Source organism: Bufo bufo, chromosome 2 (genome assembly GCF_905171765.1).
Source record: "Bufo bufo chromosome 2, aBufBuf1.1, whole genome shotgun sequence".
Taxonomy (NCBI): domain Eukaryota; kingdom Metazoa; phylum Chordata; class Amphibia; order Anura; family Bufonidae; genus Bufo; species Bufo bufo.
Window position 1 is genome coordinate 658,240,442 of NC_053390.1, and position 16,963 is coordinate 658,257,404.

At 40.5% G+C, this 16,963-nt stretch overlaps 1 protein-coding gene across 1 annotated transcript; it reads right to left on the reverse strand.

Annotated features, from left to right (window-relative positions):
- Positions 1–227: 227 nt before the first annotated feature.
- Positions 228–16,374, reverse strand: SFRP2 (secreted frizzled related protein 2). Its single transcript, XM_040420516.1, has 3 exons — positions 15,712–16,374; positions 15,189–15,269; positions 228–1,015 (listed from the first exon to the last, which is right to left on the reverse strand). The coding sequence occupies exons 1-3, from the start codon at positions 16,211–16,213 to the stop codon at positions 711–713; spliced, it is 888 nt and encodes a 295-aa protein (XP_040276450.1). The 5' UTR covers positions 16,214–16,374; the 3' UTR covers positions 228–710.
- Positions 16,375–16,963: the final 589 nt, after the last annotated feature.

Sequence of the window (16,963 nt, forward strand, 5' to 3'; positions counted from 1 at the left end):
TACTATTACTTTTTTTATTCAAAGATCCCATCTGACTTTTGGGAAATAATTTCCTAGTTATTCTCAAAAATCACCCACTGAGTGATACAATGTTTCATATGTGAACCCAGATACTTAGGGGGTTATCAAACTGGTGTGAAGTAGAACTGGCTTAGTTGCCCATAGCAACCGATCAGACTCCTCGCTTCATTTTCCAAAGGAGCTGTCCAAAATGAAAGGTGGCCAGTTCTATTTTACACCAGTTTGATATCTGACCCCCTTAGTATTCAAAGGAGAAATTAAACAGCTGTCGGTAGAAAAAGAAAAGGTAAAAAAAACTATTATAAAGTATATTTGTTAAAGGAGATAATGCAAATTCCCAATTCTACAAATATGGCAGTCTCTGTCCGCAGCAAATTCTAACATTCCTGTCACATGTAAAATATATCAAACTATACAAGTTTGCATCCAGTAAATATTTTTCTACATTTGAATTCAGGACCGTCATAAAAAATATTTGGATTTCTTTTTTGCAGTTTTCATATTATTTACAAATTTGTATTCAATAATAATAATAATAATTATAATAAAAATAATAATACTTGTCTTCATAAAAAAAGCCATAGCCCCAGCCCTTTTGTTATATTTCAGAAAGGATGGGTCCCCGAATAAGGGAGAAAGGTGCAAAAAGACTAGCCCCAGTGCTGAAAGAGTTAATTAACGGAGGGCCACTAGCACTGCAGCTTGCGGATGCTGCGAGAGATCCTTTTAAACTCCCGTTGCCCTTTCTGCCACCGTTTGACTGAGGTGATGACCAGCTCCCCTCCGAGCTTTTGTCCGATCACTAAATAGGGAGCGTTAATGTCATTCATCTCGTCGCAGGTACACTGCAGGCCATCTTTAAGCCACAGCACAGTCTTCTTCAAATCTCTCTCTGTGACCCCATTCAGTTTGTAAATGGTCTTGCTCTTTGTCTCCGGGATGATCTTAGTGTCCCCATTGATGTAGGCAATCTCCTTCACTTTTATCTTCAGGGCTAATGAGGGCAAAAGAGGGGGGAGGCAAGAAAAGAGATTGGTGAGAAAGTAATTGAGAGAGACAGGTCCATTAGTAGTCACAGCGGCCAACCTAGGGTGGGATGTGTTGCTAATGAAACTGTCAGGCCCTGACACAAATACAGCAGGTGGCTCCATTTTAAAAGCACAAAGGGGATCAAAGTCATTTTATGTCAACCCCTGATGTCCTAACCCCTACAGTGTGTCTCTGGGACCGCTCCTACAGTTACTGCTCTGTAGAGTTGGCCAAGCAATCATTGAAGCCTCCACACTCACCCAGCAAATATCCTTCAGACATTTCAGAATGAGTAGAGCTGCCTCATAAAAGACCCAGGGACAGCATTAAAGACCAGAACTCAAACAAACAGCAGCTCAAATCATCCCCACACGTCTGCTAATGTTTCTGGAGGGTCTCAGAACTGGTGACAATAGGAGGCCAACAATTAAGAGTCAGACAGAAGTGGCCGCTTACTGGATACAGCAAATTTCATTCAACTTCCTGGTGAGATAGGATTTAGCTACTGTATACTGTCCTAATATATCCTAAATTACCAAAAAGTAAAAAGAAGAAGGTTTGTGTGGTTCCATAGTGAGGATACGAATCATGGCTCTGCTGTAACATTCCCCAGATCTGCTGCTTTAGTCTTTATGGTTAACCTATTGTCCACACCATTAGAACTTCCAGACAATTTTCTATATAGATGTAATCTGCTGCTTCTTCAGACCTCACCATTGGGAATGACAAGTTATAGGTCAAGAATGGCTGTTAAATATCCATCTATCTATGATCTATCTATCTATGTTCTATCTATGTTCTATCTATGTATGTTCAATCGATGTTCTATCTAGCTATGGTCTGGGTATGTTCTAAATGTGATCTATCTATGTTCAATTAATGTTCTATCTATGTTTTATCTATCTAAGTTCTCTGTATGATCTAGTTATGTTCTATGATCTATCTATCTATCTATCTATCTATCTATCTATCTATCTATCTATCTATCTATCTATCAATCTAATTATTTGACTAGCAACTAATATCTTTTAAGTAGCTCAACTACCAGCCTACTGTGTTAGCTCTGCGGTTCACAATGCACAAAATTTCTTTGCTGTCATATTAATTTAGCTTTAGCTGCTGCAGAATCTCTTGATGTTAAAAAAATCCGTCAGTAATGTGATTGATAGGGAGTTTTAAGTCTTATTTTAACCTAAACCATATTGAACGTATGGTGCATTTGAACTATTCACTGGTCATGTTAACGTATAGAGGAGCTGGTGAATATAAGAAGTCAATGTGCTTTAAAATCACAGCTAATTAATAAAAAAGCTGTGACGTGCAGGTGAAAATGTCCTAAGTATCCACTTACTACATTCTGCGGAGCATGTTTATGGCTGATTACAACACTATATACATGGCTCTTCACCAGCATTATGTACAGTATATACAGTATACCTTCTCATTCAAAGAGTTTTCTTTATTTTCATGACTATGAAAATTGTAGATTCACACTGAAGGCATCAAAACTATGAATTAACACATGTGGAATTATATACATAAGAAACAAGTGTGAAACAACTGAAAATATGTCATATTTTAGGTTCTTCAAAGTAGCCACCTTTTGCTTTGATTACTGCTTTGCACACTCTTGGCATTCTCTTGATGAGCTTCAAGAGGTAGTCCCCTGAAATGGTTTTCACTTCACAGGTGTGCCCTGTCAGGTTTAATAAGTGGTATTTCTTGCCTTATAAATGGGGTTGGGACCATCAGTTGCGTTGAGGAGAAGTCAGGTGGATACACAGCTGATAGTCCTACTGAATAGACTGTTAGAATTTGTATTATGGCAAGAAAAAAGCAGCTAAGTAAAGAAAAACGAGTGGCCATCATTACTTTAAGAAATTAAGGTCAGTCAGTCAGCCGAAAAATTGGGAAAACTTTGAAAGTAAGGGCTATTTGACCATGAAGGAGAGTGATGGGGTGCTGCGCCAGATGACCTGGCCTCCAGTCACTGGACCTGAACCCAATCGAGATGGTTTGGGGTGAGCTGGACCGCAGAGTGAAGGCAAAAGGGCCAACAAGTGCTAAGCATCTCTGGGAACTCCTTCAAGACTGTTGGAAGACCATTTCAGGTGACTACCTCTTGAAGCTCATCAAGAGAATGCCAAGAGTGTGCAAAGCAGTAATCAAAGCAAAAGGTGGCTACTTTGAAGAACCTAGAATATGACATATTTTCTGTTGTTTCACACTTGTTTGTTATGTATATAATTCCACATGTGTTAATTCATAGTTTTGAGGCCTTCATAGTCATGAAAATAAAGAAAACTCTTTAAATGAGAAGGTGTGTCCAAATTTTTGGTCTGTACTGTACCTGACAACAATATATATATACATGGCTCTTCACCAGCATTATGCACAGTATATACCTGAAGGGATCGACCGATTATCGGTTTTACCGATATTATCGGCCGATATTCAGGATTTTGAACGTTATCGGTATCGGCATCTATTTTGCCCATATACCGATAACGTATTGGGAACACAGATCGCGCTGCTCTCAGCGCTCTCCGTGTTCCCTCAGCAGCACAGGGGAGAAGGAAGCAGTGTCTCCCTCCCCCTGTGATGCTGCTGCCGCCAATTAGAGGAGACAGGACAAAAGAAGGGGAGGGGCTGTGGCCACCACTCCACCAATGAAGATAAGTCTTTCATTAATTCATATACAGGAGGCGGGAGCTGGCTGCAGAATCACATAGCCGGCCCCCGACCTCTATGAGCGGTAGCTGCGATCTGCGGTAGTTAACCCCTTAGGTGCCGCAAATCGCAGCTACCGCTCATAGAGGTCGGGAGCCGGCTATGTGATTCTGCAGCCAGCTCCCGCCTCCTGTATATGAATTAATGAAAGACTTATCTTCATTGGTGGCGCAGTGCGCCCCCCCAGAATTAATCATTGGTGGCGCAGTGCGCCCCCCACCCCCATCCCAGTATTGAAAACGTTGGTGGCGCAGTGCGCCCCCCCCCACCCAAGCCCCCCCCCCAGTATTAATCATTGGTGGCAGTGGCCACAGGATCCCCTCTCCTGCTCCTCCGATTGGAGCCCCAGCAGTGTAAGCCTGGGGCTCCGATCGGTTACCATGGCAGCCAGGACGCTACTGAAGCCCTGGCTGCCATGTTCAGCTCCATGCTGCTGTGTGCACAAAGCACAGAGCAGCAGGGACAGTGTGAGATCCTATTCACCCTGATAGATCTCTATCAGGGTGAATAGGACAAGGGCTCTAGTCCCTAAGGGGGCTAAAAGTTAGTAAAAAAAAAAACAAAACAAAAAAACAAAAAAAAATTAAGTATAAATGAAAAAGAAAGATTTAAAAAATAAAATAAAAATACACGTTAACATTTTTTTTAAATGAAAATTCCCAGAATATCAGTATAAATTATCGGCTATCGGCCTGAAAGTTCACAAATTATCGGTATCGGCCCTAAAAAATCTATATCGGTCGATCCCTACCTGACAACAGTATATATATGGCTCTTCACCAGCATTATGTACAGTATATACCTGACAACAGTATATACATGGCTCTTCACCAGCATTGTGTACAGTATATACCTGACAACAATATATACATGGCTCTTCACCAGCATTATGTACAGTATATAGCTGACAACACTATATACATGGCTCCTCACCAGCATTATGTACAGTATATACCTGACAACAATATATACATGGCTCTTCACCAGCATTATGTACAGTATATACCTGACAACAATATATACATGGCTCTTCACCAGCATTATGTACAGTATATACCTGACAACACTATATACATGGCTCTTCACCAGCATTATGCACAGTATATACCTGACAACACTATATACATGGCTCTTCACCAGCATTATGTACAGTATATACCTGACAACAATATATACATGGCTCTTCACCAGCATTATGTACAGTATATACCTGACAACACTATATACATGGCTCTTCACCAGCATTATGCACAGTATATACCTGACAACAGTATATACATGGCTCTTCACCAGCATTATGTACAGTATATACCTGACAACAGTATATACATGGCTCTTTACCAACATTATGTACAGTATATACCTGACAACACTATATACATGGCTCTTCACCAGCATTATGTACAGTATATACCTGACAACAGTATATACATGGCTCTTTACCAACATTATGTACAGTATATACCTGACAACACTATATACATGGCTCTTCACCAGCATTATGTACAGTATATACCTGACAACACTATATACATGGCTCTTCACCAGCATTATGTACAGTATATAGCTGACAACACTATATACATGGCTCCTCACCAGCATTATGTACAGTATATACTTGACAACACTATATACATGGCTCCTCACCAGCATTATGTACAGTATATACCTGACAACACTATATACATGGCTCTTCACCAGCATTATGTACAGTATATACCTGACAACACTATATACATGGCTCTTCACCAGCATTATGTACAGTATATTCCTGACAACAGTATATACATGGCTCTTCACCAACATTATGTACAGTATATACCTGACAACACTATATACATGGCTCTTCACCAGCATTATGTACAGTATATACCTGACAACAGTATATACATGGCTCTTCACCAGCATTATGTACAGTATATACCTGACAACACTATATACAGTGCTGCCCATAATTATTCATACCCCTGGCAAATTTTGACTTAAAGTTACTTTTTTTCAACCAGCAAGTATTTTTTTGATGTGAAATGACATAGGTGTCTCCCAAAAGATAATAACACGATGTACAAGAGGCATTATTGTAGAAAAAAAACATTTCTCAGCTTTTATTTACATTTGGGCAAAAGGTGTCCAGTCCAAAATTATTCATACCCTTCTCAATAATCAATAGAAAAGCCTTAATTGGCTATTACAGCAATCAAATGCTTCCTATAATTTTGCAGACCAGCTTTTTGCCTGTCTCCACAGGTATTTTTGCCCATTTATCTTTAGCAATGAGCTCCAAATCTTTCAGGTTGGAGGGTCTTCTTGCCATCACCCTGGTCTTTAGCTCCCTCCACAGATTCTCAATTGGATTCAAGTCTGAACTCTGGCTGGGCCACTCCAAAACGTTAATGTTGTTGTCTGCTAACCATTTCTTCACCACTTTTGCTGTGTGTTTTGGGTCATTGTCATGCTGAAATGTCCACTGGTGCCCAAGGCCAAGTTTCTCTGCAGACTGCCTGATGTTGTCGTTGAGAATCCTCATGTATTGCTCTTTTTTCATGGTGCCGTTTACTTTGATTAGGTTCCCTGGTCCATTGGCTGAATAACACCCCCAAAGCATTAGGTTCCCACCACCATGTTTGACAGTGGGGATGGTGTTCTTTGGGTTGAAGGCTTCTCCTTTTTTACGCCAAATGAAGGAAACATCATTGTGACCAAACAATTACATTTTTGTTTCATCTGACCATAACACAGAAGACCAGAAGTCTTATTCTTTCTCCAGATGAGCTTTTGCAAAGGCCAAGCAAGCTTTTGTGTGCCTTATCTGGAGAAGTGGAACCCAGCAGTGTGCAGTGTCTGTTGGATTGTCTGCCTTGAGACATTGCCACCAGCAGAGCCCAGATTCACCAGGATGGCCTTGGTGGTGATCCTTGGATTCTTTTTCACCTCTCTAACTATCCTCCTGGCCAGCACAGGTGTCACGTTTGGCTTCTGACCACGTCCTCTGAGATTTTCCACAGTGCGGGACATCTATTTTTGCTCAAATGTAAATAAAAGCTGAGAAATTGTTTTTTTCCCACAATAATGCCTCTTGTACATCGTCTTATTATCTTTTGAGAGACACCTATGTCATTTCCTGTCAAAAATGTACTTGCTGGTTGAATAAAAGTAACTTTAAGTCAAAATTTGCCAGGGGTATGAATAATTATGGGCAGCACTGTACATGGCTCTTCACCAGCATTATGTACAGTATATACCTGACAACACTATATACATGGCTCTTCACCAGCATTATGTACAGTATATACCTAACAGTATATACATAGCTCTTCACCAGCATTATGTACAGTATATACCTGACAACACTATATACATGGCTCCTCACCAGCATTATGTACAGTATATACCTGACAGCAGTATATACATGGCTCTTTACCAGCATTATGTACAGTATATACCTGACAACAATATATACATGGCTCTTCACCAGCATTATGTACAGTATATACCTGACAACACTATATACATGGCTCTTTACCAGCATTATGTACAGTATATACCTGACAACAATATATACATGGCTCTTCACCAGCATTATGTACAGTATATGCCTGACAACAGTATATACACGGCTCCTCACCAGCATTGTGTACAGTATATACCTGACAACAGTATATACACGGCTCCTCACCAGCATTATGTACAGTATATACCTGACAACAATATATACACGGCTCCTCACCAGCATTATGTACAATATATACCTGACAACAATATATACATGGCTCTTCACCAGCATTATGTACAGTATATACCTGACAACAGTATATACATGGCTCTTCACCATCATTATGTACAGTATATACCTGACAACAATATATACATGGCTCTTCACCAGCATTGTGTACAGTATATACCTGACAACAATATATACACGGCTCCTCACCAGCATTATGTACAATATATACCTGACAACAGTATATACATGGCTCTTCACCAGCATTATGTACAGTATATACCTGACAACAATATATACATGGCTCTTCACCAGCATTATGTACAGTATATATCTGACAACAGTATATACATGGCTCTTTACCAGCATTATGTACAATATATACCTGACAACAATATATACATGGCTCTTCACCAGCATTATGTACAGTATATACCTGACAACACTATATACATGGCTCTTCACCAGCATTATGTACAGTATATAGCTGACAACACTATATACATGGCTCTTCACCAGCATTATGTACAGTATATACCTGACAGCAATATATACATGGCTCCTCACCAGCATTATGTACAGTATATACCTGACAACAATATATACATGGCTCCTCACCAGCATTATGTACAGTATATACCTGACAACAGTATATACATGTCTCTTCACCAGCATTATGTACAGTATATACCTGACAACAGTATATACATGGCTCTTCACCATCATTATGTACAGTATATACATGACAACAGTATATACATGGCTCTTCACCAGCATTATGTACAGTATATATCTGACAACAGTATATACACGGCTCTTCACCATCATTATGTACAGTATATACCTGACAACACTATATACATGGCTCTTCACCAGCATTGTGTACAGTATATACCTGACAACACTATATACATGGCTCTTCACCAGCATTATGTACAATATATACCTGATAACACTATATACATGGCTCTTCACCAGCATTATGTACAGTATATATCTGACAACAGTATATACATGGCTCTTCACCAGCATTATGTACAGTATATACCTGACAACAATATATACATGGCTCCTCACCAGCATTATGTACAGTATATATCTGACAACACTATATACATGGCTCTTCACCAGCATTATGTACAGTATATACCTGACAACAATATATACATGGCTCTTCACCAGCATTATGTACAGTATATACCTGACAACAGTATATACATGGCTCTTCACCAGCATTATGTACAGTATATACCTGACAACAATATATACATGGCTCTTCACCAGCATTATGTACAGTATATATCTGACAACACTATATACATGGCTCTTCACCAGCATTATGTACAGTATATACCTGACAACAATATATACATGGCTCTTCACCAGCATTATGTACAGTATATATCTGACAACACTATATACATGGCTCTTTACCAGCATTATGTACAGTATATATCTGACAACAGTATATACATGGCTCTTCACCAGCATTATGTACAGTATATACCTGATAACAATAATAAAGTCCTCTTTGCCCCCTTCATAGTAATAAAGTCCTCTGTGGCCCCTCCATAGTAATAAAGACCTCTGTGCCCCCTCCATAGTAATAAAGACCTCTGTGCCCCTCCATAGTAATAAAGACCTCTGTGCCCCCTCCATAGTAATAAAGACCTCTATGCCCCCTCCATAGTAATAAAGACCTCTGTGCCCCCTCCATAGTAATAAATACCTCTGTACCCCCTCCATAGTAATAAAGTTCTCTCTGCCCCCTCCATTAGTAATAAAGTCCTCTGTGCCCCCTCTGTATTAAAAACAAAATAACACAGTAACTACTCACCTTGTCCCGTTCCTGAAGGCACATCGCTCTGCAGCACTGTTTGGGCGGAGCTTATGCAGATTACTAGGCTGCAGGCTCCGCCCACACAGGCAGACAGTGCGATCCCTGCCTGCAGGCTGAATGGTGGAGCTAGGAGAAGTCTTCCTGCTTCCCCATTCAGAGAGGTGGCTGGCCTGAAGAAGGGGAGGAGCGTGGGGAGCTGAGCAGTGAGTCACAAGACCCAGCTCCCTGCGCTCCAGCAATGAGTGCTTCCATCTGTATTGATGGAAGTGCTCATTGCTTCTGGCCCCTGGCATCTGTGCCGTGGGCCCCGGCACTTGCCCGGGTATGCTGGGTGTTAACACCGGCCTTGTATACATGGTTCTTCGCCAGCATCATGTACAGTATATACCTGACAACAGTATATACATGGCTTTTCACCAGTGCAATGTATATGTCTTACATGGACCTACTATGTCCTTCTCCTTCCTTTGTAGATTGTAAGTTCTCACGTGCAGGGTCCTCTTCCCCTCTGTACCAATCTGTTACTATGTTCATGCACATTGTACATGTGGTGTTTTATATTATGTATGTGTAACCCCTCTTAGATGTACAGAGTAGGGATTAGCAAACCCAAACCGCAGAGTTTGGGTACCCGGACCCGGACTTTTTCACTTAAGTCCAGTTCGGGTTCGGTGTTCGGGTCATTTTATTATTTTCCGTTATAACATGGTTATAGTGGAAAATAATAGCATTCTTAAGAGAGAATGCAAAAGAGTATGGCAATTTAGGGGTAAAAAAATAATTAAAACAACTCACCTCAACCACACGCTGCTGCAGTGTCTTCTATCTTCTTTCAGCAGGACCTGCAAAAGTACCTGTGATGACGTCACCACGCTCACGTCATTGCAGGTACTTTAGCTGGTCCTGCTAAATGAAGATAGACGGACCTGCGATGACATTACCACGCTCACCACGTTGTGAGCGCCGTGACGTCATCGTAGGTCCTTTTGCAGCTCCTGCTGAAAGAAGATAGAAGACACTGAGGCAGCGCAATCAGGTGGATGAGGTAAGTCTTTTTTTAACCCCTAAATTGCCATAGTCTTTTGCATTCTGTCTTAATAATGCTATTATTTTCCGCTATAACGATGTTATAACGGAAATAATAAAGTCAAGTTCGGGTCCCCATTGACTTCAATGGGGTTCGGGCTCAAGTTCGGGTTCCGAACCCGAACTTTGACCTGAAGTTCGGCCGAACCCGGCGAACCTGAACTTCCACGGGTTCACTCATCCCTAGTACAGAACCATAGAATTAATGGCGCTTTCAAATAAATAATAATAATAACTTATACATAGCTCATCACCAGCATTATATATATATATATATATATATATATATATATATATATATATATGCTCTCGTAGTACTAAAAACACTGACAAGCAAAGGGGTGACAATGTTTTGAACTTTTGACTTTCAGGCTCCATATCTCACCATCCACTACAGCTTCGAACGTGATACTATCATCATTTTATAGACAATAATCTTGGCGATCTCATATATAAATTGGACTTGCAGCTATTTACCATATGATTAGTTATGCAGAGTCTTGTCATGTTACTGCATTGTTACTGTTTTGCTCCTGGTGGTGGAACAATCTTTCTCTTCTTGTATACTACAAATTACAACCTGTTCTCACATTCCCTAATAGCTCAGTGTGTTATTAGGTTGATTCACAAGCGAAAGGTCACTGGTTCTGATTCAGCCATGAAGAAGATTTCCCAAGAAAAGAGAAACAGCATCATCCAGCTCATCGATAGCGGTATCTCGGCCAAGAAAATTGCTAAGCTGCATCAGGACATGCATGAGTGCCAAGACAGTTGGAAGAATATGATATGAAGTCTATTTATTCCAAAGCCAAAAGGTGGACGTCCAGGCAAAATATCGGAAGTCAACAAGTCGGCTCATCACAAGGTCTATCAGTTCTGGAGCGACAAACACGGTAGAGGAGGTGGCTTATATGCTTCGGAATAGTGAGATCACATCCATGCAAGCACCGTGCGACACAAATTACACAAGTCTGGAATGGTGGCCAGAAAAAAGGTGAAGAAGCCTCGAATCCAATAAGTCAAATGTCAGCTCGAGTTTGCAACAAAGTACGAACAGTGGACAGTAGAAGATTGTAAACGGGTCATTTGGACCAATGAGACGAAAGTCAATAGATTGGGCTCTGATGGGTGCAAATGGGTCTGGAAGAAAGGGGGCTAATAGATTGGGAAATTGAAGGAACTGTCAATTTCGGTGGAGGAAGCCTGATGATATTTGGGTTGTTTCACAGCCAAAGGCGTTGGATACTTGATCAGGATTGATGGTGGTCTCAATGCTGAGCTATATATGAGTATCCTACAAGACGAGTTACTTCGTACACTCGAGTACTATGGGTATGAAAAGGACGACATAGTTTTCCAGCAGGACAACAACCCGAAGCATACGTCGAGATTGGCAAAGAAATAGTTCAATGACAATGAAGTAGAGGTGCTGGATTGGCCCCCACAGTCCCCAGACCTCAACCCAATCGAACACTTGTTGGTAGAGTTGAAGAAAAAGCTGTATTCATACCCAAGTAAGTCGACCAGTATGCACCAACATTGGGAATATGTAGGAGAGACCTGAGAACAGATATCGGTCAAGACATGCTTGAATCTGATCAAGAACATGCCCAGAAGGATTTAGGCGGTGTTTTAGGTGGATATACAAAATAATAAAAATGAAAATTTAGAATTTTAGGAGCAAAACAGCAACAAAGCAGTTACATGATAACAATCTGCATAACTAATCATATGATAAATAGTTGCAAGTCCAATTTATGTATGAGATAGCCAAGATGATTGTCTATAAAATGATGGTAGTCTCACGTTCGAAGCTGTAGTGGATGGTGAGATATGGAGCCTGAAAGTCAAAAGTTCTAAACATTGTTACCCTTTTGCTTATCAGTCTATACATGGTACATCACCAGCATTATGCATATGTACTCGTAGTACTAAATATACATGGTACATTACCAGCATCATGTATATGCACTACTAGTACTACGTATACATGGTACATCACCGCCATTCTGCATATGCACTACAAATACTACATATACATGTACTCACAGTACTAAATATACATAGTACATCACCATACATATGTACTCGTAGTACTACATATACATGGTACATCACTGTCATTATGTATATGCACGACTAGTACTACATATATATGGTGCATCATGCATATGCACTACTAGTACTATGTATACATGGTACATCACCGCCATCATGCATATGCACTACTAGTACTATGTATATATGGTACATCACAGCATCATACATATGTACTCGTAGTACTAAATATACATAGTACATCACCAGCATCATGCATATGCACTACTACTACTACATATACATGGTACATCAGTGGGATGCTTTACCCATCTCCAACATCTTCATATGCTACATAAGTAACTTGCCCTAGCCTTGGGTCTCTACCAGTGCTGGCTGTATGCCACTGTATTTACATAGGCACTTCCAACCAGTTTGTATGAATATACATAGAACTACCTATATATATATCTATATATACACACACATATATATTAGAACTAGATGTAAATGGCTCATGTATGTGCCTTGATGCCTTATGTACATTTCTTACAGAATAAACCTGACTTGACGGTATATCATACAGCAAACAGTATACATCACATATACCAGGGTCACTGAGTGCACTGACTTTGGAAAATCAGTCTTTTATGACTTTTATCACTCCAGGGGTTTCGTGTATGCAGTGAAATCCTGTCTGTAAGTTGTTGTCACAGCCTCATAACTACTATGGAAATTTCATTGTCCGAGTCAGTCGCTGTTATTATCCTTTGTATGTTTTTTTAAAATATTAAAATACCAGCTTGTTTCCATTCGTCAGGGTTGATATCCTGTAGAGCTAAGGCCATACTGTTTCATACAAGAACTGCAATTGTCCATCAGTTATGGCTATGCTACAAGTCAACCGTAGACTTATTTTATCATTCGCATCCAACTAATCAGCATCTAACATCATCAATCAATGTGCTGCAGCAGGGTTCTGCTTGTTATTCCTCCCATCCGAAATTCATAGCCGCTTGATTTATGTTACCAATACCTTTTGTTTCCTGTCTTAAAGGGCCAAGTGAATGGTTTCAAAGTGCTGTTTATAACATGGTCCAGCCTCATGTCAGCTCACATCCATATCCTCACTGCCGTTACACCGCCTGTACCCAAACAAGCTGCACCGGCTGTCAATCAGCCTACAATAACAAATTATACTGCCCTCTACAACATAGGGCTCTCTTTCTACTCACTGGGGCCTCACTTGTTTTACCACCAATTTATTCAACATGGACACTTGTCAGTTTCTGCCACTCCTGACAGTATGTACGTGCTGCACTTATCTGGCTGTTACTTGGTGTTACATTTATTATATGGAAGTTTGGATTACGAAATGTTACATATAAATGGCGGTATGTAAAGATAAGACAACTCCTAAATTACAGGGGTGTGGGACAGATTGGGGGCTGAATTATTAGTTATGAAAATGATAGACTCTATTGTATGAAAGATGATAGAAAATAGATAGATGATAGGTAAATCTATGGATAATAGAGAGATAAGATAAATAGATGATAGAGATGGATAGATAGACGATCGACTGACTGATTAAGGTAGATAGATGATAGGGAAATCTATGGATAAAGAGATAGATACATTGAAAGCAGATGATAGAGACAGATAGACATGAGATAGATAGATATTAGATTATGATAAACTGATGAGATACATAGATAAATAAATACATAGGTAGACAGACAGCTAGATAGATAGATAGATAAATGATAGGTAAATCGATGGATAGAGAGATGATAGATAGACAAACACCAGGCAAATAGATATTAGATTATAATAAACAGATATGGGATAGATATTGATATATAAACAGAACATAGATAGATAGACAAACATGAGACAGATATTAGATAAATTATGATAGACAGATAGATAGATAGATAGATAGATAGATAGATAGATAGATGATAGATAAACAGAACATAGATAGATAGACAGATGATAGATAGATGAGTGAGATAGACAGATGATAGATAGATAGATAGATAGATAGATAAGTGATAGATAGATAGATAGATAGATAGATAGATGAGTGATAGATAGATAGATAGATAGATAGATAGATAGATGAGTGAGATAGACAGATGATAGATAGATAGATAGATAGATGAGTGAGATAGACAGATGATAGATAGATAGATAGATAGATAGATAGATAGATAGATAGATAGATGAGTGATAGATAGATAGATAGATAGATGAGTGAGATAGACAGATGATAGATAGATAGATAGATAGATGGATAGATAGACAGATAGATAGATAGATAGATAGATGATAGATAAACAGAACATAGATAGATAGATAGACAGATGATAGATAGATAGATAGATAGATAGATAGATAGATGAGTGATAGATAGATAGATATATAGATAGATGATAGATAAACAGAACATAGATAGATAGACAGATGATAGATAGATAGATAGATAGATAGATAGATAGATAGATAGATAGATAGATAAACAGAACATAGATAGATAGACATGAGACAGATATTAGATAAATGATGATAGACAGATGATAGAATGGATATCTCTAGGCTATAAACACAACCCTTCTGCACACAGACAGCAGTAATACATAGAGGTCTGTACTTTATCGGCCCTTAGCGCACAGGTCACCGGTTCCTACATCATATAGAATCACTGTGCATTTTTCTTACCGAAGTCATTTTTGCAGAGGTTCTCCACGATGTCATTGTCATCCTCGATGCCGGTTTTACAGGCGTCACAAACTTTGGGCGCTGAGAAGAACAGAGAAGGGATTTTATTAGGGTGACATAGTGTTTATCTCCCAGCAGGTGGCGCTCTACCCCGGGATGCTTCACCACCCATCTCCAACATCTTCACCCGCTACAGGAGTACCTTGCCCTCGCCTAATGCCAATTGTAACCCTTCTCTATAAGATACAGAAAAGGCTATGCACATAGGCACACGGGGGGCTCAGCCCAGTGATCTGCAGGGTTCTCCTTGATTCACACAAGCACAATACTGGGGGCATTTGCTTTCAGATCTGCAGATGTCTTGGCAGGGTGTTGGAGACATGTGTAGTACATATCCATTAACATCCCTGCTGTCTGTATGGGATATATGGTTATTTAAAGGGACACCATGTGCACCAGGAGTATACCTACTGTATAGAAGCAGAATGTCAGCTCTACCTGCCCTGGGATTGGTGGCACTTACCTTCTCTGGTGGCTGGCACGTAATCAGTGCTGGCAGGGGGGATGCATAGGTCATTGTCCTGGGGGAAGCGGCTGCAGTCCAGCATATCTGGCCATGGGAAGCCGAATGCAGACATGACCGGGGCACAGCTGTCCTTCACCTGCTCACACAAGGACCGGCAGGGCTTTATGGTCTCATCCAGATCATCAATGCACACTGGGGCAAAGAGCGAGCACAGGAACTTCTTGGTATCTCGGTGGCATTGCTTCTGTATCAGTGGGATCCAGGAGGATGCTTGCTGCAAGACTTCCTTCATAGTCTCATGGCCCAGGAGGTTGGGCAGCCTCATGTTGGGGTACTCAATGTCATGGCACAGAACCAGAGTGGCAGGGATGGGTTTGCAGTTGCTCCTCTTGTAGGAAAACTCAGGTTGCCCAAATGGAAACAAGCTTTTCACTGAGTCCATACAGTCAGAGGCCAGCAGGAGGAGGAAGATGAAGTAGAAGGTCTTCTGGCAGCACATGGTGAGCAGTGAGGAGACACAAAGGTGCTGCTGGTGCTGTATGGTGAGCTGTGAGGGTGCTCCTCTGGAGAGACAGTCCCAGCCTTCTCCAGGCTACATGCAGATCTCTGGCTCCTCCACCTTCCACCACACTCATCAGATGCTCTGCAAACAAGAGTTTTCTTGATTTTTTATGCTAGTCCAGTGAGTGGGAGGAGGCTGCTGACAGCCATCAGAAAAGGATTGGTCACTGCTTGCTTGCTCAGTTGCTCCTTTGGGAATTCTCCTTTGGCAGGACAGCTTTCAAAGAAAGGTTACAGTGCATGTAAAATGTGAACAAAGCCTTACAAAAGACTCACCAGTGCATTGTCTAACAGGCTGGGGTCTTATGCATGGGGATTTCTGCTGGAGGAAAGCCTCACACTTCATAAATGCATTTACTGATACTCGTAAAGTGGATTGGACTCTTAAAGGGGCCGCAGTCACTTATGGAGATAAACTCTTATCGTGCCCATTATTCAGCTCTCTGTGTGGGCAGAGATTAGTTGATTAGACCTAGGGTCAGAGTTGCTGCAAATGACACTTTGGGGGGGATGCTTCCTCTTTAAGTGACTGGGACAACCCATCTGTGAGACGTGTCAGTTTCAGGATATTAGCATATCCCTAAGTGTTGTAATTAACACATCCTCTAATAACAAGGGGATCTGGATCAAGAACAGGGAAGAGTTTAGATAAATCAATTGATGTTATTTCTACATTTGCATTAAATGA

Excerpts from the sequence above, each read along its gene's own strand:
- SFRP2 (XM_040420516.1), bottom strand. The coding sequence starts at position 16,213 with ATGTGCTGCCAGAAGACCTTCTACTTCATCTTCCTCCTCCTGCTGGCC. Across the intron at positions 15,270-15,711 it reads CGTGCCAGCCACCAGAGAAG|CGCCCAAAGTTTGTGACGCC; the intron begins GTAAGTGCCACC and ends TGTTCTTCTCAG. Across the intron at positions 1,016-15,188 it reads CCTCTGCAAAAATGACTTCG|CCCTGAAGATAAAAGTGAAG; the intron begins GTAAGAAAAATG and ends TGCCCTCATTAG.